This window comes from Aspergillus sydowii (assembly GCF_001890705.1).
Source record: "Aspergillus sydowii CBS 593.65 unplaced genomic scaffold ASPSYscaffold_13, whole genome shotgun sequence".
NCBI classification, from domain to species: Eukaryota; Fungi; Ascomycota; class Eurotiomycetes; order Eurotiales; family Aspergillaceae; genus Aspergillus; species Aspergillus sydowii.
In genome coordinates, this window is record NW_024467871.1 from 291,974 (window position 1) to 316,547 (window position 24,574).

General features: G+C 52.3%; 10 protein-coding genes across 10 annotated transcripts; 4 read left to right on the forward strand and 6 right to left on the reverse strand.

Moving 5' to 3' along the window:
* Positions 1-1,842: 1,842 nt before the first annotated feature.
* On the forward strand, positions 1,843-3,252 carry ASPSYDRAFT_160078 (uncharacterized protein; the record flags this gene model as incomplete). The annotated part of the gene is made up of 5 exons (XM_040842878.1): positions 1,843-1,948; positions 2,006-2,289; positions 2,421-2,731; positions 2,852-2,882; positions 2,941-3,252. Coding segments are annotated over 5 exons (1,044 nt in total), but the record flags the coding sequence as incomplete, so codon positions are not given.
* Positions 3,253-3,453: 201 nt separating this feature from the next.
* Positions 3,454-5,624, reverse strand: ASPSYDRAFT_210077 (putative C6 transcription factor; the record flags this gene model as incomplete). Its single annotated transcript, XM_040843974.1, has 6 exons — positions 5,476-5,624; positions 4,812-5,402; positions 4,610-4,746; positions 4,390-4,563; positions 3,998-4,339; positions 3,454-3,946 (listed from the first exon to the last, which is right to left on the reverse strand). The coding sequence occupies exons 1-6, from the start codon at positions 5,599-5,601 to the stop codon at positions 3,454-3,456; spliced, it is 1,863 nt and encodes a 620-aa protein (XP_040698345.1). The 5' UTR covers positions 5,602-5,624.
* Positions 5,625-6,347: 723 nt separating this feature from the next.
* ASPSYDRAFT_61133 (NCS2 family permease) lies at positions 6,348-8,315 on the reverse strand (the record flags this gene model as incomplete). The annotated part of the gene is made up of 4 exons (XM_040849949.1): positions 6,348-6,968; positions 7,021-7,939; positions 8,015-8,118; positions 8,226-8,315. 4 exons carry the CDS (start codon positions 8,313-8,315, stop codon positions 6,348-6,350), a joined length of 1,734 nt encoding a protein of 577 aa, XP_040698346.1.
* A 2,201-nt stretch (positions 8,316-10,516) lies between these two features.
* Positions 10,517-12,733, forward strand: ASPSYDRAFT_93459 (uncharacterized protein; the record flags this gene model as incomplete). Its single annotated transcript, XM_040852840.1, has 6 exons — positions 10,517-10,591; positions 10,647-10,750; positions 10,810-10,886; positions 10,951-11,591; positions 11,669-12,435; positions 12,499-12,733. 6 exons carry the CDS (start codon positions 10,517-10,519, stop codon positions 12,731-12,733), a joined length of 1,899 nt encoding a protein of 632 aa, XP_040698347.1.
* Positions 12,734-13,572: 839 nt separating this feature from the next.
* On the reverse strand, positions 13,573-14,514 carry ASPSYDRAFT_61164 (putative S-adenosylmethionine-dependent methyltransferase; the record flags this gene model as incomplete). Its single annotated transcript, XM_040849951.1, has 1 exon — positions 13,573-14,514. The coding sequence occupies one exon, from the start codon at positions 14,512-14,514 to the stop codon at positions 13,573-13,575; it is 942 nt and encodes a 313-aa protein (XP_040698348.1).
* A 228-nt stretch (positions 14,515-14,742) lies between these two features.
* On the reverse strand, positions 14,743-16,398 carry ASPSYDRAFT_159947 (uncharacterized protein; the record flags this gene model as incomplete). The annotated part of the gene is made up of 3 exons (XM_040842868.1): positions 14,743-15,880; positions 15,925-16,210; positions 16,254-16,398. The coding sequence occupies 3 exons, from the start codon at positions 16,396-16,398 to the stop codon at positions 14,743-14,745; spliced, it is 1,569 nt and encodes a 522-aa protein (XP_040698349.1).
* Positions 16,399-16,925: 527 nt separating this feature from the next.
* ASPSYDRAFT_35242 (M24 family metallopeptidase) lies at positions 16,926-18,293 on the forward strand (the record flags this gene model as incomplete). Its single annotated transcript, XM_040845317.1, has 1 exon — positions 16,926-18,293. One exon carries the CDS (start codon positions 16,926-16,928, stop codon positions 18,291-18,293), a length of 1,368 nt encoding a protein of 455 aa, XP_040698350.1.
* Positions 18,219-19,645, reverse strand: ASPSYDRAFT_49664 (uncharacterized protein). Its single transcript, XM_040847882.1, has one exon. The coding sequence runs from the start codon at positions 19,568-19,570 to the stop codon at positions 18,395-18,397; it is 1,176 nt and encodes a 391-aa protein (XP_040698351.1). The 5' UTR covers positions 19,571-19,645; the 3' UTR covers positions 18,219-18,394.
* Positions 19,646-19,874: 229 nt separating this feature from the next.
* ASPSYDRAFT_49665 (Zn(II)2Cys6 transcription factor) lies at positions 19,875-22,514 on the forward strand. The gene is made up of 4 exons (XM_040847883.1): positions 19,875-20,312; positions 20,366-20,520; positions 20,577-21,433; positions 21,479-22,514. The coding sequence occupies exons 1-4, from the start codon at positions 20,245-20,247 to the stop codon at positions 22,382-22,384; spliced, it is 1,986 nt and encodes a 661-aa protein (XP_040698352.1). The 5' UTR covers positions 19,875-20,244; the 3' UTR covers positions 22,385-22,514.
* A 215-nt stretch (positions 22,515-22,729) lies between these two features.
* ASPSYDRAFT_185354 (NAD-dependent succinate-semialdehyde dehydrogenase) lies at positions 22,730-24,440 on the reverse strand (the record flags this gene model as incomplete). Its single annotated transcript, XM_040843557.1, has 4 exons — positions 22,730-22,915; positions 22,961-24,211; positions 24,278-24,365; positions 24,417-24,440. 4 exons carry the CDS (start codon positions 24,438-24,440, stop codon positions 22,779-22,781), a joined length of 1,500 nt encoding a protein of 499 aa, XP_040698353.1. The 3' UTR covers positions 22,730-22,778.
* Positions 24,441-24,574: the final 134 nt, after the last annotated feature.

Here is a 24,574-nt window from a genome sequence, read left to right on the forward strand (position 1 = left end):
CCAAATGACTCCTATAGAAGGTCTTTCATTTCAAGAAGCTAGGGATCTAATTTCGCTGAGAAATGAGCAATTGGAGGTAGAGGGGGGTAGTGCTGGTGGAAGTGCTCTTCCAACTTTAACTATACCTAAACGTGCCCCGCCAACATGTTCTGAATGTAATATTAAGGGGCATACTAGGAGGGGATGTCCGAATCGTTAATATGATTAGTTTATTTAATTTGAATCGCTTTTGGTTGTTGTACAGTACTTTAAAGTTGATCAAGCATGGATTTTGGGGGGGTATGCACGAACCGACCGGGATGCACGAACCGACCGGGAATTACGTTATAATTGAGGCCAGCATTGGGCGGCGAGGGGGCCCGGGAGCGTCGGCACTTAGGGCTTCAACGGTCTGGATCTAAGTATGAGGACTGATATGGAGAACTTTCCCAAGCAGCTTTAAAATTAATTACCACAAGTCCAGAGGCCGGAGCGCAGGTTCATACACTTTGTTTTGGTATCTTGTCCCAGATCTCTTGTAAAGTTGGTGATGCTAATTCAAGACCACATCTTATTACGTCTCTGGAGCTCTTGCTAGTGCGACTGATCGTGATGAATAGGCTGTTATAAGGTAATGTCCCCGTAGCCGTAAAGAATGACCAACATCAGGGTTAGAGTGGATTTCCATACGAAGGAATAAATTTTTGAAGTCAGGCTATCGCATAACAGGAAAGCTTGTCAAATATATAGTCTTGCGCCACAACGCAAATCATCCGGAACCCATTGAACATTATATTTGACAGCTCTTCTATAATTCTACGATGGATTACTCTTAAATCTCTCGGCTACGTAGCATCTTGCCTCCCACGGTCGCCTTCAAGGCCATTCCGGGTTCAAGTCTGCCTCCAACACGATGCCCTCCCCAGCACAGCCACACTGCCATGTAGTCAATCGCAACTTTCAATAGGCAACCGTGCCCAGATTTTTGCCTGGTGGGTGGTGAGCTCCCCTTCCGCAGGCGAATGGCGATCGGCGGCTGTACAGCCTCGCGGTCCGGGCCATCTCCAGTCCCAGACTCTCGCTTTCGCTATCAAAAGTCGCAAAGCCGCGCATCTGTCGAACCCCACTAAACGGGCACCTCCAATCCAATCAATATTTCGTTTTTCTGACCGATCAGCAGTTTGTTCTCCGACCCGCGAAGTCGCTGGAGGCCGTGGCTCTCGTGCAACGCGACGATCCTGCCTCGCCCGTTCTCCGCCAATCAATCTGCGCAGGCCTCGCAGCCCGCACCATGTTAGCGCCCAGCTGCTGCGGCTCCAGCTCGCGAAGGGCCAAAAAGCACGATCGGACCCAGCCTCGTTCTGACGTCGAATGTTGGACAATCCCTGAGTCTCCTGGGGCGGCGGTGTGGACTTTCATTATAATAGGCACAAGCCCGTTGTGGTCGCGCGAACTTCTCAAAGGAATCTGCCTCGTGGACAACGCCATTCAAGCCAACGCTGCCGGTATAACGACGCCGTAATGGATCATGCTGCGGAAAGGACCCCGCCTTGTCAAATATACCGGAACGTTGGTACGAGCTCGATGTTCCCATCCACACTTGGAGTCATCGGCTAACTGGCAATTAGGCGACATCAACGAGTGGACGAATTGTGGGAATGATACGAATATCGTGGAGGTATATATGCATCGACAGCTACCCCATAGACATGATTCAAAATGCTGACCCTTTTTCCTTATCGAATAGAAAGACACGAGCGCCAACTTCATCATGTACGCCTGTCAAGCCACCCATCTGAATTGCGGCGCTAACATCGATCGAATAGCTTCGTAAGGAGCGATATCGATGAAACGAACAAATCCTTCAAGCTCGGATTCCAAGAAGAGTTCCGGCCAGTGCTAGACGCCGATATCAACGGGTCGTTCGACTGCCATTATGGATGGTCACAATCCCGCGTATGGCCAAAAGGTTCGCGCACCTCAGTTTCTTCGCCCGTCATGCTCGCCGTATCTAACACTGCATTAGTCTCTTGGTCGTGCTTCAAGGTCAAAGAAGTAAAAACGGCAGTAGATTATAGCTGGAAACAACCCACTATCCACGTCCAGTGGGACGCAGAAACTGGCAGACAAATTATCCACATTTTTGGTTTCAAATCAGATCAACAGGTCGCCTTCATCAATAAAATCCCGTCGGCGGCCGAGCGCAGGTGCAATCCGTTCTCCTTGCACGCTGCGTTCGCCCGGATAATCCTCGAGCAGTATAACGATGCGTTTTGGATGTTGAGAGACCTGGTGCGGGGCCACGAAAAGGTATGTCTCAATTAACCTATTCATCCATTCGTTCATTCCTCCTCGCCAACCCTTTGTTTCTTCATGCAGTCCTGACCGAGTCCCGCGACGTAATATAGGCACGATCGAAGGAGAAGAAGGATAAAAGGAAGAAAAGCAAGGCCGAAAAGGAAGAAGAAAGGAAAATATTCCCTCTTCTGCACGACATCGCACGCCACCTTTTCCACTACCAAGAAACGATCGAAGTCGCCGAGCACACATTGCAAGTGATTGCCAAGGAACTGATAAACTGGCGTCACGAAGACGAAGTCAGCATCCGCAATAACATTGGGACCTGGCTGGACGCGCGTCGGCGGATCCTACACGAGGAGAAAAGGGCACACTCACTCAAGACGAGATCAAAGTCATTGAACGACAGGCATCAGAACGAGATCAACCTAGTAAGTACACCAGCCGCAGAGTTGTAGAGGCATAATTCCGCTCCGAATTAGCTAACAGAACAGGCATTCAACCTGGTATCGCAAGACTTCGGACGAGACGCGCGATCCGACAGCAACATGATGACGACGGTCGCGTTTGTGAGTATGGTGTATTTGCCGGGGACGTTTGTGTCTGTAAGTGCCGCCCATCACGTGCGGATATCTGCTCAATTGCTGACAGCATAAACACTAGGGCCTGTTCGGAACCAACTTCTTCAGTTTCCAGGCTGACCCAGGTAATACGTGGCTTACGGCCGATGAGTTCTGGATGTACTGGGCTGTCACGATCCCCCTGACATTGCTGACTCTGGGGATCTGGGGGGTTTGGCACTGGTGGGATACCTACGTTGGCTGGGTGCAGAAGGTGCGCGACAAGAAGGGTAAAGGCATCAAGTCGGGCGATGACGATGCTACGACCGACGTAAAATTGGACAATTTCAGTTTACGAAAGCGTATACTTACGGCTACGAAATTGAACGAGATACAGCGAAAAGAGACAGTGTGACTGCCGTGGCGGTTATAAGACAAGGCTTCCAAGGGAAACGGCGTGAATGGATATTGATGACTATATATATGAGTAATGAAAACGTAACGACGCTATGCAACCAATAAATTACAACCCAGGGTCGTCTATTCATGTACGTAGACCGGATACCAAACCAAACTCCAATATGCTGCTGAAATCATAACGATGGCCGCATGGGTATCATGAAATGGCTGTACCCTCAGGGGTTTCGGACTTTATGGGGGTGCTGTTCCCTGAAGGCTGGTCTGGATCCAAGAAGAACGCGCCTGTTTCTGGGGGAAGGGTAACGTCTCGTTGCCGCGCAATGTTCTGGATATTGCGCAGCAGGGTATTGGGGCTTTCCCACCGACGCGAGAACGCGGCAGCCGCTGCCGTGAGTGAAATGAATGCGTCACGGTTGGCCGGGTCATCTACGTTGTCGAGTAGAGCAAACAGGGCAGCCATGATACAGTGCACGGTGGTCCCCGGCATGCGATCGGATCCCCAGTTCGCGCGATGGACAAGTGTCAAATGGGCAATCTTGCGAGCCGACGAAAGACTTGCAGCCCACGCACGAGCAGGAGACATGAGTGCCTCACGAATAGTGGGGCTCAAGGCTGATGAATTCGGCAGATATAAAAACCGAGCTCTTAGAAACCCGTAGACTACAGTCAAGATAGCGTGGTTATACATGCTAATGGGGTTAGCTAGTTGTTCTGGCCCCACCAGGAAATAAATGACTTACTGCAAAGAGATAACATGAGGGAGATCGGCAATGCTTTCTTTTAGGCATTCGGGTAGCTTGTCAGCCCACTCGTTTAGTTCTTGCAGTGCGTCAAGCTCCCCATTTGTTATATCGAGACCGTTCGAAGATGCTTTCTCTTGGGAGAACAGGAATCTCCCGAGGTTGTAGGCGATTCGGTTCAGATTACAGACTGCCATGAATAGGCAGGATGTGTGTGACTCGACACCAGTCGATTTATTTGGATATGAATACCACATATCGTGGTCGCATTGGTTGCTGACAGAGGGGGAATGGGCGGGTGGCCCGATAATAGGGCGTTTCTTCGCAAATAGAGCGTGAACCCTGACAGATCAGTCTGTGTCGAACGATAACAATAAAGGGTCCGAACTTACATGGCGAGGTTGAACAATCCCCAGTAGGTGTTGTTAACAATTGTGGGCAGGGAAGTTGCATCCTGGTCGGCCTCTGGTGGGAGGCTACAGGACACCTGCGATAGCTCGCGGAGTGAATATGCAAGCTGCGCACCCTTAATCCACGCCTGCAGGTCACGGCCGTTTATAGACGTGCTAGAGCGATCAGCTTATGAGTGTTGTCCAGAGGTATGTCTCTTACCACATCCATAATACTCCCAGGCCCTGAACCGTTGGCAAGCTGATGCGGCCCTCTTCCTTATCAAGTAGTCGCTTAGCCTCCTCGAAAAACTCGATGCGTTTGGAGGTTACGTCGTCTGGGAGCCCGGACGCAGAGTACTCCGAGTAGGCCTACCAAGACAGTGAGTTCCAAGCCAAGAACACAATCATTCAATGTAACGTACACATGCGTCGGAAAGTATGATGTTCACCAAGAACGGGGAGCAGTATGATGCCGACAGCGAACCAGACTTCATGTCTCGGATGAAGAGATCGCGGTCAATAAAGTTGCAAAACGGGTGAACCCAGGTAAACCATGAAAATATCAATCGGGATACGAGGTCATCGTCGGCAACGATCGAGGTCCAAGGCTGCGCGGGGACGGACAATCGCGGGGTATCGTGGGATCCATTTAAAGTAGTGTCAAGGATACGACGTTTGGGCAGCGGCTCGAACGAGTGACGCTGTTCAATTTCTCTGCAGACTTCCACTAACTCGGGGGTTTGCGTACGTTTGGATTGTGGTAGTTGGTGTTCGATATAGAAACGGATCTCGGATGGCGAGGCGTGGCTGCGGATGAGGTTTAAAAGAGGAATCGTGCAACGATTATTGTCCTCTCTAAAAAACTCGAGCAAGCGACCCAGCAAGTCCTCTTGGTCCTCCAACTTATCTATCTTGCGTTTAAGGACGCCCCGTCGGCGTCTATCGGCGGTTTCGTCAAGGGTACATTCGATGCGGCTTTTAACGCAGTTAGCGCAGGGAGGCGCTCCGGTACACTATCAAACAACACAGTATTAGCGCAACAGTCCAAGACCTCAGCGACCCGACGGGAAGTCAAAGCTCGTGTACCTTGAGCTTGCGAGCTTTGCAAGCGGAACACGCGGTGCCCACGTTCTTTCTGCGTTTCTGTGCGTCACTTGCGGCGGAGTCGGGGGCCGCGGAGGGCAGGCGACGGGACTTGGAGCTGGCGGCCATTCTAGTTCACTCCATCCTAGGGCAGAAGAGGGCGAGTGGGAGATACAAATAGATCGGAAATCCAACACAAAGGCAAAAGCAACCCTCGCGAGAACCTAGGAGGCTGGAAAGTGTATTCCAGAAGAATGCCTGGAGCCCAACTCTAAACTGGATGCGACCGATCACGCTGCGCGATGTGACCAATCGACAGAAGTGTCTGGGTGTCAGGATGCACTTGCGACGAAGTCACGGACCCAGTGCACTCAGCCTGTCGCGAGTCAAGGCGGGACTGACGTGTCTTTCCTTGCGCTGCGATCGCAGTGAGAAATTTGGTCCCGGTTCTCCTGACTGCCGTGGTGCCTGAGGCTGCCAAGCCGCGATTGGTCTGCCCGCCGGAAGTGATTTCCATTCCGTCCCACCGTCGTCTTCCATCCATCAATCACAGACTCGCGCCTAATCATCCGTCGTCGAATTCTGGATTCGGAATTCTGATCCATTGCTCGGTTTGCCTCCCCGCCAATTACACTGCAAGTACTTGTCGCTTCACCGCTGGAAGGTTCTGCCTTGCGTCAATAGTCGTCGATCTGCTCCCTTCGCATTCCGCGCTAATAATTCCGCATTCTACCGAGTCTGGAAGATCTGATGATTGACCACCAAGGGCTGCTTCTTGGAATTCGTACGATTAATTGGGAAAAAAAAGTTGCAAATCTCGCTCACTAATTACATGCTCAGGTCACTTCTGGAACGTGACGGAATCTATATTAAACTTAATACTTCCCAACTGCCTTCTCCGCGACTCGCTCCGGTGACCCCGATGACATCGACCCATTCGGCGGCATAACGCCAATGTCCAACTCGCTAGCCTCGTCGTCTGCTCTCCAGAAGTCCTTCTTTCCGTGAACTGCACGAACGAGCCATGGCGGGAAGAACCCTCCTGGAATCTTCCAAGTCCACGCCTCATGCTCGTCCTCGCGGTTCGGTGGAACAATCCGACCTCCTGTGCACTTGGCGATAACCCACACACCGCCGTTGATGAGGATATAACTGATGATACCGGCAATGAGGCCGTCCGCGATACTGTACGTGAAGGGCATAACCGCGATTGTCAGGAACGCGGGAATCGCGTCTCCTAGATACCGCCAGTTGATCTCGAGCGTAGCGTGCATCATCATCGAGCCAACAATTACTAGGGTGCTGCCAGTGGCCCAGGGCGGGATCGACGCGAAGATCGGCGCAAAGAAAACGGCGATGAAGAAGCAAATCCCCGTCATGCACGACGTCAATCCAGTTTTACCACCTTCCGATATACCAGCACCACTCTCGACGAATGCCGTCACTGGCGGGGAGCCGAACAGAGACCCGATCGAAATGCAAATTGCGTCAACCGTCTAAAACATGGGTTAGTGATATCCGGTGAAAAGACTGTTAATGAGAACTTACATAGGCCATGGCACTGCCCTCGAAATCCTGGGTGCGCTCATCCATCGCCCCAGCAAACTTCGCCATTGAATACAAGGTACCCGTCGCGTCGAGGATGTCAACGTACAGAAATGTGATCAAGGCAAGGCCAAACTGGCCCCCGTTGCTCGAGATGTTCCAGTCCTGAGCCACTAGCGTGTGTTGGATCGGGTGGAAGGTAACCACCTTCTTGAAAAAATTGAACATGTCGTCACCTTCCGTGTTGTAGGGGAAGTAGGTGACTGGCGTGGTGCGCGGCCAAGAGATGATGGAGACCAAAAGAATACCAGCAATGACTGCACCCTTGACTCGATACATCATCAAGAAAACGGTGAAGATACCACCGCAAAAGATGCCAATCCACATCGTCGGGTTTCGCATCTTAGCATACGATGGACATAACCCATCTGAGTCGAATTCATCAGAGGAGCAACCCGCCAACTGAATTGGACTGTCCTGGCCACCTTGGACGACACCAAGTCCAGCACTATAACTCAGACCAATTAGGGTCAGATACAATCCGATACCAGCACCAGTTGCTAGCTTGATGGATGCCGGAATAGCACGGGCAAGCCACTGACGAATACCCAACATGGTCAACCCGAGGAAAATCCAGCCTTCGACGAACACTGCAGTCACTGCGAGGCTGTACGGAATCAAGCCGCTTCCATGGTGTCCCACGACGGTATATGCAAAGTATGCATTGAGACCCATACCGGGGGCAAGGGCCACCGGTAGGTTGGAAAGAAGACCAAGGAAAAAACTGGCGATGGCTGCGATGGCTGCGGTTGCGGTCACGATGTCACGGTTGACTTCTTGTTTGCAGAGAAGATACTCGGTGTTGTTGTTACAGCGGGTTTCGAGATCTTCGGCTGGGCACACACACGTCGCTCCCGTATCACTATAAGCATTTATTGTCAGTCCCTCCCGCCATCAACCCATTGCGACCACGTATGCGGCTTCCACTCATGCGTACCTCGTGATATTGGCATTGACCGAAATGATGTAAGCCATTGCAAAGAATGTTGCAAGGCCCGCACGCAGTTCCGTAAAGAAATACGCGCCTTTTCGCTCGCGGGGCTGATAAGGCGATATTAGTGAGCAAAGACCATTCCTTCCCACATTGGAGAAACACAAGCATGCCTGTCTAAAGCAAGGCAAGCTTCAACACGCGCTCAGAGACATACATGACCGGAACCCTCCAGGCGAAACCACTTCCCGACCGGGCTTCGAGCCACAGCCGAATTGGTGCGGCTAGTCCACTCGGCGAGTCCCATGATATCTGGAATAGACAGAGGGTATAGAAAAGAGGTCACTGTAGAATGACTGCTGGCAGGTTTGCGGCGAAATGAGGACACGGAGCCTGCACGAAGCGACTGACAAGAAGCTCACACGACCGGCGCGTTGGGAGATTTTATTTCTGGAGGCGAACCGTGTAAAAAACTTCATTCCCGTTATCTTTCGGACCCTCAGCGGGACCGTCTGCGATAGGCTATCAGGGCAGCACTTGCCGAGCTAACCCACGGAACGAAGTCTTGTTCCTGCGAGTCAGATGTCAGACTTTACCACACAGCGGACCTCCCCGGCCACCGTTGGAATGTTCGAAACTTCGATGTCAGCTATCAGCCCGTGCTTATCAGCTCGACAAATCGTCTTACGCCTGGCAAATTGTGCCTTTTGTCGCGGCCTTGGATATCTCATCGACTTATTTGGACACATTTGATGTTACGAAGCTACATTCAAGTTTTTTTTTTTTGCGAATTTCGACCGTTGCTGTGTGATCCGATTCATCCGTCGCCGCCGATGCGCGACCCCAGACGTTCGCCGAGGTCGTGAGTACTTTCGCCACAAACATCATCTTCAACACTCTCAACGTGAGATACCTTTCAGAAATGAGGGGAAGGTCACTTCAACCGCCGATCGCAGGACCGTGCTAGGCGGCGAATGCCGGCGCACAATTCCCAGCTTCCAAATCCAGCCTTATCAGCACCTGTTATATCCTACGAGCCAAGCCAGATTCATTGTTAGCGTGAACTTACAACTGCAGATACGGATTAATCAAAGCTGGAACAGCGAATGAATTTGACCGATCACACACCCTCCAGTACCCCGGATGCTGTGGGGGCTGTCCATCCCTTGCATCAACCCCATCCTACCGTATCTGACTTATATTTCTTATTTGCGATATACTCATAAGTAGCACGATACAAATCCCAGATATCATGTCGGAGAGATGCGCGCAGCACCAAATATCATCGCGGGTCGCGGCGACAAGCGACGCCATAGATGGCCACTACCGTCACGATCAGCCTGATGTATGCTGGAAAGCCCAGAAAAGTATATACACTTTCTAGGAGGTCTCCGATGCCAATTTGCATGTCGTCTTAGCACAAGACGGGGCAGGCCGCCAGCAGTGCCTATGGGCCATGCCTTTGCCTCGGCAACCCGATAAATTCAAAACAATGCATGAGACAGACAAGTCTTGGGCCCGAAAAGTGGCCAATAGTCAGTATGCAGGAAACCCGTGCAAAATCTCGTTCCGTCCGTGATTACATCAATGGCAGAGAAGATGGCATTCCCGAAGGCATTGAAGATGCTGTATTTGAGGATCGTGGATGATCTGACCCTAATGTCTTACAATCCGACTGCAAATTGAGCAATTACGGAGTACCAGCCTGCAGCTAGCAATGTGTCCGTATAGGATTCTTTGAGCCCGGCCCTGCACCGTACGGTATGGATGGCAGCCTTCTAGAATAACTTGCACTCCAAAGGACGAGGCGCCGCCCATCCGCTCATGTATCTGGGAATGGCCGTATCATTCCCAATGACTAACTGATGTCCCAGAAAATAAGAACGTAGCCTCTGCTTCTAATCGCCTTGCGCTCACTTCTGCTTGTTCAATTATTAGCAAAGGCGGAGTTGGGAATAGAACAATTTGATCTCTCAGCTTTAATTTCTCAATAAAATATATAAATGTAACTGCATATATATATCCTGTTTATTCCGTAACGAGGAATTCTTTTGGTTGATGATGAAATGAACATTATCGAAATACCGTTCGACCATAAAAACCCACTAGCGGTACCATTAGGCCTTCTTCCTATTGCATTATACGCCAACAAACATGATATATATTTTCTACGGTGACAACCCCTCCCCCCACCGCAACCTCTCTTTTTCAATTTCCATCCAGCCACGATCTCGCACAACCTATTGTAAAAACAATCGATGACTGTCAGTATAAAGAAATGCTTGCATCACTGGCTAATCGTTTAAAGCCCTTTTCCAGTTGTGTTTTGAGAATCGGAGACGATTAGGTAATCGGCGCGTGAGTTGAAGCCACCACATGGCAGCCATGCGGCGCTTTTCCTCGTCACTACGCTCCACGGCCGAGGATCCAGTGACCCGTTGATCCATCGGTCTGAGTTTGGATGTTGCGTCATTTATCGAATGAAATGTCCCTGCTACATAGATCACCATGCAATCTCCGGTCCCTGGGCGCGAACCTGGCTCACGGCGATCGACCGCCTGTGACGCGTGCTTTCACCGCAAGGTAGGCATACTGTATGCCCCAATGGACACCAATTGAATGTTGACCCAGCTCCTAGATTAAATGCGATAGCACTAAGCCCCGGTGTAACTGGTGTTATCATCGCCAAGTGGATTGCACGTACGACCGTCATCGTTCTGATGGGACTGTCCGACGGAAGGCGTACGTATCATCTTGGCATTTTCCATGCATTGTTGCTAACAAGTAACAACACCCTGAAGTTCGGCTGGGAAAAGGCGAAACTTGATCGATCGTATTCGTCACATTGATCAGCTCCGCGCGGAGTCCAAATTGGGGGGTAAGCTTCCCTTGTCCACGGTTCGAATGAGATTCTTACCGTATACTCCGATTTTGCCCACCAGACGACCCACCACCAGCTGAGGAAGTTGCGCATACGGCTCGTCAATCCGCCAATCCGAGCAAGCTCCTTGGGCCGATACAGCTGCTACCGTCTCCTAGGATTATCCATTTTGCAGGATGGAAGATTGGCAATATAAGCCCCGACCGAGGATCAACACCGACCTTGCTGCCCGAGGGCATCCAATGGATCCAATCCCGAACGGGAACTACGGTGCCTTTCCCAACCGTTCACTATGCACCATGGGAAAAGTCAAAACCGTCTCACAGCCTATCTGTTGGTATCCGTCGGACCTCAACGAGACGCCTTGAGCTTCCGCCGCGGCCGGTCTTGAACCGCTACTTGGATGCCTACTGGTCGTCCGCGATACATGCATTATTCCCTGTGATTGATTCATCGCTATTTTCCCAGACAATAGACACTGCCTATCTTGCCTCCCAGGGTGGAGCACACAACAGCTCAAGGGCATGCATATTCGCCCTCCTTGGTCTCGTTTCAGGCGTGGATTATCCTAGAGCCCAATGCACTGCTCCAACGCCGCCGAATATCCCGAGAGACGATTACATTCTCGAGGCTCAACGACTATTACCGTCTATAATATGCGAGGGGTTCAATTTAGATGCCTTGCAGGCCACTGTCATCCTGGTATGTGCTATATCATTTTGCTAAAGTGGAGGCCACAGCAGACAGTTAATTTACTAACGTGCTCTCCCACATTATAGGCCGTGCTAGGTGTCATGACGGGCGAACTGCAGAATGCCACCCACTATGTTTCCATCTCTTCACGTTCTATCATTGCCGTGGGCGTCCATACTATGGGAGACCCCGTCCAAGAGCTCGGCCTTCTCAGCAGCGATTCAGATGATATACGAATTAGGAAGCACATTCGTAACCTCTTCTGGATCTGCTATGTCCTGGACAAGGACATTTCATTACGTACGGGACAGAGCCACTGCCTGCGAGATGAAGACTGCAACCTACAGCTGCCAGTCGACTACACGAAAGACCTGTTCCCACGAATGACTTATTCTGCGCCCCTGAACGCGGCCGAAGGCCCACTATTCCCAGTGGAATTAAATTTGAGTCTGATCAAATCCCGGATATTCACCGCGCTCTATTCGTACCAGGGATTGCAAAAGAGCGATGCCGAAATCATCCGCCTAATTCGAGAATTGGACGATGAAATCGAACGGTGGCGGCTGTCAATGCCGTCCGAGTTGAGACCAACCCTTTCCTATGGAAAGGATGATGCACATAAGCATCCGAGTAGAATGACAATGTACCTCGTTATCGTACATTTGAACTACTATTTTTGCATCAATATAGTTCACCTGGCAGGGAGTCGGTGTGAGTCGTGGCGATCCGCCTGCTCCTCTCCAGGGATGATGGACGGCCTGAAATCCAGCCTAACACTGTCCGTTGAAGCAAGTCGCTCTTTACTATGTTTCCTGAAGGATGCCGAAAACTCTATAAGCACGGGGAGCTTCTGGTAAGTGAATTTGCTACTTCCTCGCCAAGTGTTTGCTGCCGTTGTCTAAACCCAACCTCCCAGGTCTCTACTCTTCTACCCCATGTCTGCGGTTCTGACATTATTCTGCAACCTGCTGGCGAATCCAGACGCTTCTACCGCGGCAGACGATGCGTATCTTCTTGTAGTAGCAGAACATACCACGGAACGTGTTTTTCTGCGGCAGATATCCGAAATCGACCAGGCCGCGCATATACAAGCCATAACCGGGTTTATTTCTAGTGTTCGGAATATTGCGCAGCAAGCGATCAAGAAATAACCCAGTCTAATATGTACCACTGGGCATCTTTCTTCACATAAGATGTTGTCTCGAAACTCTCCCGGGCCAAACTTGGGTTGCGTCAGAGACGGTCAGAACTCAACTAAGTTCCTCCAAGCGTATTCCACTGGATCGCAAATAAGGACTACCTACCAGGCCAGGCCTTTATCATGATGCGTCTGGTCATCGTACAGGCCGGCCAGTTGCTTGGTCTGCGTGGAAACGAATTTCTTCACAGCATTTAGCATGATGTCCGTCGAGCAAGTCCTGAAACGAAAGAACGAATATCGGGAAGGTAAAACAGAACAAGCTGGGACGGATATGCTCGACCACATCGAGGATGAAAGACCCAAATGACGACCCTGCATCAATGTTTGCCATCATGGGAGAAATCGGCAACTCGCTTGCTGCCGGCGCAGACACCACATTCGTCGTTACCAAGGCCGTCTCCGGTTTCTTTGATTCGCGGACCCTGATAATATGCTCGTCAAGCTGACGAGGAGAGATTTTAAACCCGACTGGCAAATTTGGTAATCGAGAGCAAAAGACTGAACCATCACACGAAATAGTACGGAGTAGAGACCTGACACATGCGTCAGTCCATACGGCGACTGCCTACTCCGTATTGGTGGCATCTTCCTCCGCCGACACGAGGGACACGAGGGGACAGAAAAGAGGGATGACGAGGCATCGAGATACAAATTGTTGGTATTTAGATTGCGGGACACCTGGAATGTTTGGGTCGAATACGGGTCATTTTCCTTAAAATAAACCAAAAGCTGCAGATAACCGAATTCTAACAGCGTAGACTACTGAGACAGACTGCTGCTGTATCAATCCTATTTCCTCTTCACAACAAGCAAAAACCCCTGGGCCGACCCCTTCAGCCTCTCCTGCCCACCTTCTACACCACTCTCCCTCAACAACCGCTCAAGATCCCTCCTGAACTTCCTCACAACATCCCCCTCCGTGCCCTCAGCCCCAGGATGATCCTCCCTCCACCTCGTAACAGGACTCATAGTCCCCAACATCCTCTCAAAAGCCTTAAGATCCACCATCGGCGCCCCAACAGCCAAAAACTCCTCCGTAGTCTCATAATCCTTCCTCCAGAAATCACCCTCCTCAAACCCCTCCACCGCAGGCTCCACACTCCACGGCAGACCCAAATCCCTATACAAGTCGCGCGTAAGGAAATTCCCCAGCAGAAAATACGGCCTTATCTCCTCCTCAAACTGGTCAATGCGCGCCTGGATGGCCCCCGCATTCGGCGTGCCCGGATCAACGCGCATATTCCCACTGCCCCAGATCGCGACGGTCCCGCCCGGTTTCAGGACTCGGGCTGCGGCGCGCCAGAAGGAGGGCATGTCGAACCAGTGCGCGGCTGTTGCGGCCGTGATCAGGTCGATTGAGGCGTCGGCAATAATGGGCGGGGAAACTCCGCCGCCCGCGCCGCCGCCGCCGCTGCTGCTGCTGTTGCTGCCTAGATCTTCGGCTGTGGAGACTTCGAAGCGGATTGCGCCATTCTTCCCTGAGATGGCTCGCGCGGTCTTGATCATGCCTTCTGAGGGGTCGAGGCCGGTTGTCTGCGTGAAATGTTTGCTGAGGGCTGCGGCGACGTTGCCCGGGCCGCAGCCGACGTCCAACAGGGCGTTGAGTTGGCCCCCGGTGGATTTGTGGTGGTTGATGATGGTGTCGTAGAGCTTGGGGTGGTAGTCTAGACGGCTCAGGGCGTATTCTTTGCCCTGGTCGGGGGTGTACTCGCGGAATGTTTTTTCGGCCATTTTAATTAACAAAGTATGTGACAGGGAGTGTAATTATTTGAGGAAGGAGAAAGAGAGGGAGAGTTGGAGTCAAGTATAGAGTCTGATACAAGTTATAAAGGGGAAGTTACTGGGGTACCTGTAACTCCGGTATCGGGAGTGTACGGTGCGTATGAAAAATACCGAGCATCACATTGTACTAGATACTTATTGGTACAGCATGTATATACTGATCTACTTAGACTTATATTAATACTGGATATTCTCCAGGCCCTCGCGAATATCAATCTCCTCCGCCGAAAGCCACAGCGGATCCTTCCTCCCCTTTATGAGCTTATGCCCAAGATAAATCACCACAAACGCGGGAATCCCAATATACGCCGTAAAGAAGCTCGACGGCGTCAGTTGGCCAGGAAAGAAGACAGTAAACCCGTTGACCAGCATCAGGACCGTGAAAAAGAACAAGCCAAACCAGGCCCCGTAAGGCTGCGTCCAGCTGGTATACGGCAGCTCAGGCCGGTCTTCCGTGTCCTGCTTGTTATACGCCGCCCGGAACCGCAGGTACACGACGCAGCAGCATATCCAGGAGATAAATGCCGAGGTGTTGGTGATAGTGACGAACCAGGTGAAGACGGTGGAGCTGCTGCTTGCGCAGTTGAGGTACGAGAGGACGCCGAAAAGACTGCATGCCATGACGGCAGCGTAGGGGACACCGCGCTCAGTGCAGCGGAGGAAGATCCTCGGTGCCTGGCCGGAGATGGCGAGGGCGTAGAGGGCGCGCGAGCTCATATACAGGTATGCGTTCCCGGCGGACCAGGCGATGGTGAGGATTGAGGCGTTGACGACGCTGCCGAGGCTGTGGATGCCGGCGGTTTTGATGCCGACGACGAACGCGGAGGACTTTGCGTTTGTGCCGCCGCTGCTGAGGTCTTCGGCGTCTGATGGGCAGATGACGCCGATGGCGACGACAGTGCCGATGTAGAAGACGAGCAGGCGGAGGATGAAGCGGTTGGCAGCTTTATGCAGGTCTCTTTGGGGGTTGCGCATCTCGCCGCTGGTTGCGATGAGGAGTTCTGGGCTGAATGTGTAGGGGAAGGCGCTGAGGACGAGGGTCTGAACGAATGCGACGAATCTGCCTGTGTCGCCGTCTACAAGATAGGTGTGTATAGCGCCGGGGTCCTTCCAGTAGTGGAAACCGAGGATGCCGTCCTGCTTAGGACCTCCACCCCAGAACAGCACAAAGGAGAGGATCAGAAGGCCGACAATAGTCAGGACCTTGATGGTCGAGAACCAGAACTCGGACTCGCCGTAAAAGCTCACGGGGAGGAAGTTTAAGCCGATAATGAAGACCATGAAGATAGTGATCCAAACTGCCACGTTGACGGGACTAGTAACGTTAGAGAGAGTGACATACTAGGGCTGATGTCCTACCTATCCCAGTAGTCTATAACCAAAGCACCGGCCGTGATTTCATATGGAACCAGGATGCCCAAGGAGTAAACGTAGAGCCAGCCCATGGCAAATCCCAGGCTTTTGGAGACGTAGCGAGTGCCGTAGTACGACATGGAGGCGCCACCGACCGGGAGATAGGCCACGACCTCGACGACAGCCGTGACAATGATATAGACAAGGAAGCTCATGACGATGAACGCAATCAGCAGGAGAGCTGGTCCGCCCAAAGCCAGCGAGGCGCCAGTGCCGACGAACAGGCCGGTTCCTGGACTGGTTAGAGAGGAACTTTCAGATGGTGACTGACATACCAACGCAGCCGCCCAGGGCTATCATCTGCGAGTGACGAGGCTTTAATTCACGCTTGATGGAGCCATTGTCCAGCATATCGACAGAGGCAACACCAGCGCTCGCCGTCCGGGCAAGCTCGCTGTCTTTTTTCTCTTCTAATGTCATGGCTTGAGAACATGTAACTTGAGGATTGAGGTTATAAAGAAAAAGAGGTAGATAGGTGTTGAGTGTGCTCCAGAGGGAGTTCTCGTATAAAACATCGCATCAGACAGAGGTGGTGGCGTTGGTAAGTTAGAGACCCCATTCTGGAGATAAGGCCAAGCCCTCTTTGGCACGGTGGTACCTGCCATGTCGGTCTCTTATCTGCATGCCATTTCAGGGGAAGTCTGGGTCTGGAGTCTGGGGACACGAGCTTGGATTGTGGGGTGGGCCCTTGAGTTTGATATGCGCATATATTCGGCTTATTCGCACTGCATTTGCCTCTCGCTGGCTCCTGCCGCATTCATAAGGACGGAGCTGCTCCGAGTGGGTCTGTTACAGACATCCATAGAGCAGGAGACAACGAGGTCGTACAGAGTAGATGTGCTCCAATTCCAGACTCAAGATGCTGGAACATGCGATAAAAGGCTGGCCTCGCCAGGATTCAGACCTCGCAACCACTGAACACTTCTGCAACTGATCAAGACTTCACAATGACAGTTAAAAAACCCCAACCGTTCACAAAGGCGCTGCACTTCTCCGAAAAGGAGTTCGCAGAGCGTCGCCAAAAGGCCCTCGAGCTGATCAAGCGCGAGAAACTCGATGGATTCCTGATCACCAAGCAGGAAACGCTATACTATCTCACGGGATACGACACCTTTGGCTATGTCTTCTTCCAAGCCATGTACTTCCACAACGACGGCTCCATGAAGCTGATCACCCGCATGCCCGACCTGCGCCAGGCCCTGTATACCTCCGTGCTAAAATACGAGGACATCCTGATCCGACCAGACGACGCAGGCAGTAACCCTGTATCACTGGTCCCCGTCGTCTTGAAAGAATTCGGCATCACCTCGCCCTCGCAGCGCATTGGCTTCGAGCCCAACTCGGCAACCCTAACTCTCGAAATCGGCAAGCTGCTCGAGGAATCCGTCTCGGGCCTCTGCACCCTCGTCAATCACAGCAACCTCTTCACGCGCGAGTTGCGCATTATCAAATCCCCCAGCGAGCTGCGCAAGATCCGCAAGGCCGCCTACCTGGCGGACTTCTCGCTCATCCGCGCCCTGAAGGTCGCCAAACCAGGCGCCTACGAAGGCGATCTCTGGCGCGAGCTCATGGGCACCGTCTACGAGGGCGGCGGCGACGACCCTGCAAACGAGAACATCCTGGTCTCCGGAAATAAAGCAGTCCTGACCCGCTACTCAACCGGACGCTCCAGGATCGACCGCCAGGTTACCCTCGAGCACGCGGCCGTATACAAGCACTACCACGCATGCCTGATGCGCACGGTGCACATTGGCGGCGTCACGCAGCTCGCGCGGCGCATGTTCAACGTCAACATCCTGCAGATGGAAGCCGCCATGGCAGCCCTCAAGCCGGGGCGTGAGATTGGCGACGTCTTTGAAGCCTATGCGCGCGTTGCTGACGAAAACGGGTTCAAGGACCAGCGCTTCAATGCGTGTGGGTATAGTCTGGGTGCGACGTTCTCGCCGACTTGGATGGATTATCCTATGTTTGTCCGGGGCCAGAATGTCGTCGCGCAGCCTGGGATGGTCTTCTTTATCCATATCATCCTGATGGATAAGGCGACTGACACGGCGAGCTCGATCGGGCAGACTGTGGAGGTTACGCAGGATGGGTGTGTCTCACTTTCGAAGCTGCCGTTCCATATTACCCGGAAACAGACCCTTGCTGCGTGGAAAAAGATCCGCAAGGAGGATTATGGCTTTACAAGGGAGGAGGAGGATGACGGGGAGAATCTCAGGGATGTGGAACTGTCGGATGGCGATGTTGATGCTGAGGATTATGATGTTGAGTATGACTTTAGTGACTATCAGCCTTCGGCGCCCCCGGGGCAGTAGATATAGCTCAATAGTATACAAGACTCCCTGGCTTGAAACTATATACAGTAGCAACGACCAAGTATACTAGAGCTATAGAGAAACACCACGATTTGGTATTATTATTGACAAAATCTCTCCATGATAGCCACAAACGAATCCTTCAGGTCTCGAATCGACTGCACATCCACCGACTCTTCCTTCGAATGCAGTCCACTCCCCTTGGGGCCCCAGATCACCCCAGGAATGCCCACCTCATCCAGCAACGCCATATCAGTCCAGTACGTCTCGCTCTTAATCGGCGGCGCAGCACCCGTAGTCTTGACAGCCTGTTCCACAACCAGATTGACAAAAGGGTGGTCCCTTGCAATAGCAAACGGCGGCCGGTACGAAGTAACACGCAGCTCGAAGCTGAAATCCGGAACTGTAGACTGCAGCTTGCTCAATATATCCAGCAGCTCCTTTCTCACAGACTCGTCCGTCTCGCCTGCTACCGTCCTGCGCTCAATCTCAACCACACAAGACGCCGGATACGAATTAATCTCAGCACCACCCCTGATCACACCAGCATGCACATTCGGCGCATCAAGTCTCCCTCCCCCAGTAGGTATCCGCTCCTGCAACTGCTCCGCATACCGATCCAGTTCGACCAGGAAATGCCCAGCCTTGCAAATCGCATCAACGCCCAGATCCACGCGCGAGCCATGCGCCGCAACGCCCCGCACCTCGACCTCCAGGAGCACATACCCCTTGTGCGCATTGATGATGGCAAACTCCGTCGGCTCGGCGATGATTGCTGCGTCGGCGCGCCACCCAGCAGCAAGAACCTGTTCTGTGCCGATACTGTCGCATTCTTCGTCGGCGACGGCGGCGAGGAGCACGTCGCCGGACAGGTTGAGTTGTTTCGCGCGTGCCAGTGTCATCATTGCCGCCGCGAGACCGGATTTCATATCTGCAGATCCCCGACCGTATAATCTGCCGTCTGGGCCGATGTGCCCGCTTAGGGGGTTGTCTGTGTAGCCTTGGAGTGTGACGGTGTCGGTGTGCCCGTTGAACATGAGCGACTTGCCGCCGCCGGATCCTCGGACGATAGCGACGACGGATGGGCGGTTAGGGGTTTCTTCGACCCAGTGGGTTTCGATGGAGCGGTGTTGCAGCCAGGCGGTTATGTACTTTGCGATGGCGGTTTCGCCCGTGATGTTTGTGCCGGAGCCTGGGGTGGAGGAGTCGATTTGGACGAGGGTCTGGGTTAAGGAGACGACGTCGTCTATTGTTACATCTTGGGTTGATTTAGACATGGTGGGCAAGAGATGCTAGAAGGTGATGTTGTTGTTGTTGTATGACTGGGAGGTGGTTCTTCTTATATCCTGGAGTAATAGTACAGAGTCTTTAATGTCTTCACTCTGCAGCAACAAGGTTCTACAACTCCAATACTAAACTAAAATACTACCTAAACTAAATTGGAAGGAGCTAACGAGTGGAGACAAAAGACTTCGAGGCCTCTGCGACCGGCAGAATTTGGACCAGGATGATGGGCTGATGTGCTGGGACGCAGTATATAAGGCTGGTCCCGACATGTCCTTGTTTCCAGCCTGTTCTGAACTGCAGTTGAAGACTTTGCCGTAATGATATCGAGTCAGGTCTATTTCACTGTTCATTTTCAGTATCCTTCTCTTGCATGCGCAATGGCTGTCTGCGGCCACTGTCCTGTGTCGGGGATAATACGACAATGACAATGACAGTAACAATGGACCACGGCAGTTGACTGTTATCAGCAGCCTGATTGTATCAGTTACAGTATCTCAATTATGAGTCGTATCTCTCTGATCGGCCCAGTGGAAGACAGGCTGATACGCCACTCAGCCCCAGTCTCCGCCTCCAACCCCGCAGAACCAGCAGCTCAACAGAATGTCCCTCAGGTGGATTATCCAGGCTGTCGTCAATTAATTCAGATGTTGCAATAATTGTCAAGATGTCAGAACTCGTCTGGGATCTCGGCGGTCGGAAACCAAAGCCCCTCAAGTCAATATCTTACTCCGGGTATTCCCCCTTTCTTCAGTGACCGCTGGCACAGCTGACAGATTGGCCACCAGCTGCTGGACATGTCGAAAACGCCGCATCAAATGCGATGAAAGACCCGGAGCCTGCAGAACCTGCGAACAGGCAAAGCTGACCTGCGCGGGCTACGACGTGCGTCTGATCTGGAACGCAGGGCCGAATACCAGCAGGCGGCGCATTCGGTCTGGATGTGCGTCACTTCTTTTGTAATCTTTGCATGAGGCCCGGATACTGATATATCTCCAGATAAAGTGGCTTGCGCGCCGATGACGGACGATGAGGTCGCTCGCGCTCTTACGACTGTCGAGAAATCTGCGATTGATCCGGCGGTGACGACGACTGTTGGGCCTTTTTCGGTCTTTCAGTCCCAGCCTGATCTTGAAAATGCGACGGCAGACAATGATAGCTCAGTAGATTCAACTTCTAATGCGTCGCCTTCGTTAATAGACTCCAGCATTCAGCTCGGTGGTTGCCTGGACACAGATCCGATAGATACATCTCCAGCGCCCGAATCTCCAGAGCAGACACAACTACATGACGATACCAATATCGAGATTATCGGGAATGGTCTCCCTAGAAGCTCACCCCATTCATCCTCTTCATCTGATACCCACGAAATAGCCTCCATTGCTGAAACAGACGTTGTTGTCTCGCACAGCCCGCGCTGGCCGGCGCGCACCAATTCACCCCCAGAAGACGTCGAGTTTATCTTATTCGAACATGATCTAGCTTCTAGCATGATCGAAGATACGACGGCTTCAATGTTGATGCATCACTACATGCAGCACGTCGTCCATCTGATGCAGCCGGTGTCTCATTCAAGAAATCCCTGGAAGACTGTATACCTCCCTCTTGCGCTCGAGGGCTCGTCCCAGCTCGACGTCCAAAGGCGCTTCCCTTCGGCCAGTGTGGCAGTATTCCACAGCGTTCTGTCTATAGCTGCCGTCAACCTACAGAGCATGAGGACCGACCAAGAAGCTCTCAAGCAGCTCGCCTGCCATCACAAACAGCGTGCCCTCGTCGCACTGCAGAGCGCACTGGCAGCCAAATCAACTCCCTACAAAGACATCATGACGGCTATTCTCTCTCTAGTATCTGCAGATGTACGTTCCCTGTCCAAGCAACTCGCCCTGCTACTAACGATCTAGATAATGGACGGCGGCATGTCCGACCACTGGATCCACCTCGAAGCCGGCATAAAGCTGCAAGCATCACGACACTACTCGATGCTGGTAAGCCGCGAAACCTGCCTCCTCAACAACATCTGCAAGATGCTGCATCTCTTCGGCCAAACAACCCTGCCCGTCCTCACCCCCAAACCCTGGCCGGGGTACGACCACGTCCCGCGCGGGGCAGACTTCTACTCCCTCGAACCCAGCATCGAGTTCCTATACGGCATTACGACGTCGATCGCGGGCGCAATCTTCAAAATATACCGCCTGTCGCAGTACGTCGCTTACTACCGGGACCAGAGTCCCCGGCCCGAGCAGGAGTTTCCGGCGACATTGTTGCAGGCTTGTGAAGAGCTTGCTGATGCGCTGGGTTCGTATACCATTACGTCCGAGTCTTTCTCTTCGATTTCGCCGACCGAGGCGGAGGGGCATATGGTTGATATTGCACGGGCTCAAGCAAAGGCCTTCCATAACGCTGCGCTGATATACTACTACCGCTCTATTCAGCAATGTAGCCGTGACTGTCTGTACCAGGAACAGCGGGCTGTGCTGGATGCAATGAACGAGGCTGAGGAGTTGAAGGTTAAGGCTTCGAGTACTACTGGTAATACTGGGCCTGGATCTGCATCTGCATCTAGCCAGACGCAAAGCTCGTTCCCAGCACCGATTACATGGCCGGCATTCGTCGCGTCTTGCGAGGCAGTGGGGGAGGAGAGACAGGCGTGGGACGGCTGGTGGAGGCGGGTGCAGGGGTATGGGATGAGGAACTACGGACAGCAGTATGCGACTGTTTGTCGAATCTGGGAGAGGATGGACGAGAACGAGAGTGGCGATTGGAGAGAGGTGCTGGCGGATTTGGGGGTGCGGATTCTTCCTGTTTGACAACCTATTACCATAATTGATGTGAATGATGTATATTATCGTTATCTGTATATTATATTAATATTTTAATTTTTACCAATTGTCTGATAACGAGATGATTAATTAGTTTTGCCCCTCAGCTGGAGCCGGCAATACGAGGGCCAGAATGGAAAGAGCCAGCGAGACGAAAGGGGAAGTTCGGCTTACTCCAGGCCCCACGCTTCGTGTTCCATGGTAGAGATGGTGGAGTCTACCTGTTTGACAATGTAGGGTATTGCGGAGAACTTGGCCAAGTCACTACTGCCGAGGATGGAGTTGCTGCCCTATGTAGACTACGCTATTTGTGCGTTCCATATCACGAGTTGTACAACATAAATAGATTGATGAACTGACTAGACTACTGATATCGACTGTACTACAACTTAGAGGCTACTGTCAGAGTTCCTGTTTTGGCAATCAGGTACTCCTCAATGGCCACGTCTTTGCCGGCTTCTTTGCCGTATCCAGAAGCCTTGATGCCTCCGAATGGAGACTCTGCTGCTGACGAGTTTCCTAAACAAGTCAGTATAGACCTAAGAAATGGAATGATAGACGTACCAGTATTCATGCCAATCATGCCGGCCTCCAGGCTCTCCAGCAACCGCCACGTCCGACTGACATCCCTGGTAAAGAAGTACGACGCCAGCCCCATGCTCGTATCATTCGCCATCCGCACGGCCTCCTCCTCAGTCTCAAAGCGATAAAGACCAAGCAGCGGCCCAAAGATCTCCTCCTTGGTGGTCAAAATATCTGCCGACATACCCGAGATGATCGTAGGCTGGAAGAAGTTCCCTCCAAGCCCATCCACATCCAACCTCTTCCCCCCCAGTACAACCTCACCTCCCTTCTTAACTGCATCCTCAACATGCCTCTCCAGCTTCTCAATGCCCCTCTGGGTGGTCAACGCCCCCATCGTCGTCCCCTCACTCGCGCCATGCCCAACCTGAATCTTCCTCGTCGCGTCAACAACCATCCCCAAGAACCTCTCATACACCCCCTTCTGCACATAAACCCGATTCGCATGCGTACAAGCCTGCCCAGCCGTCCTCCACTTCAACACCATAAGCGCCGCAAGAGCCTGCTCCAGATCCGCATCCTCAAACACCAAAAACGGACAATTCCCACCAAGCTCCAGCGTCACCTTCTTCAACCCCACACTACAATGCCGCGCAATCAACTCACCCACCCCCGTACTCCCCGTAAAAGTAACCTTCCTCACCAACGGATGTTTACAAAGCGCCTCACTCACAGCAGGCGTATACACATTATCCGTCGTAAGCACATTCAGCACACCAGGCGGAACCCCAGCCCTAAGCGCCAAATCCGCCAGGGCAAGGACACTCAGCGGCGTCTCCGGCGACGGTTTAACCACAACCGTACACCCCGCCGCCAGCGCCGCAGAAACTTTCCTTATGATCATCGCGACGGGGAAATTCCAGGGCACAAGAGCCACGCAGACGCCTATAGGCTGTTTCACCACGAAAGTGCGGCGGTCGGATATGGATGGCTGCGCGATGGACCCGCGGACGCGCTCTGCTTCGCCGGCGAACCACCATGCGAACCCGAGTGCGTATTCGACTTCGCCGAGGGCTTCGGCCATGGGTTTGCCGGTTTCGTAGACGATGAGCTTGGCGATGTCGGATTTGGAGGAGCTGATGAGGTTGTGCCATTCTAGGAGCTGTTTTGCGCGTGTGCGCGGGTTGGTGTGCCGGTAGGTTTGGAAGGCGGAGTGGGAGGATTGGATGTAGGCGTCTACGTCGGTGGTCGTGTTTGTTGGGCAGCTCGCGAAGGGTTTGTTTGTGCCGGGGTCTGTTATACAAAGGAATTTGGTTAGAGGTGTTAGGTCCTTGTTGATGGTTATGTGATGCGTGGTACCTTCGACTTGGAAAACCTGCCCCGATTTGGACTGTACCCAGTTCCCGTTGAGGAGAGATGCCTCGTGGAGGAGGGATGGCGTGTCCAGCTATAAAAGAATATTAGCCAGTTTTATATAGTACAGTATATAGAGACTGACCGTGAAGGGGAGAGTTCTTGACATGTTGGGCGAAAAATGTAAACCAATATCAAAGCTCAAGATAAAGCAGCTATTAGAACTAACTTCAAGATTGTAATAACCAGAAATATAGTTTGAAATTATCAAGGAAATCTGGTCTTACGGCGTGCCCTTTATAG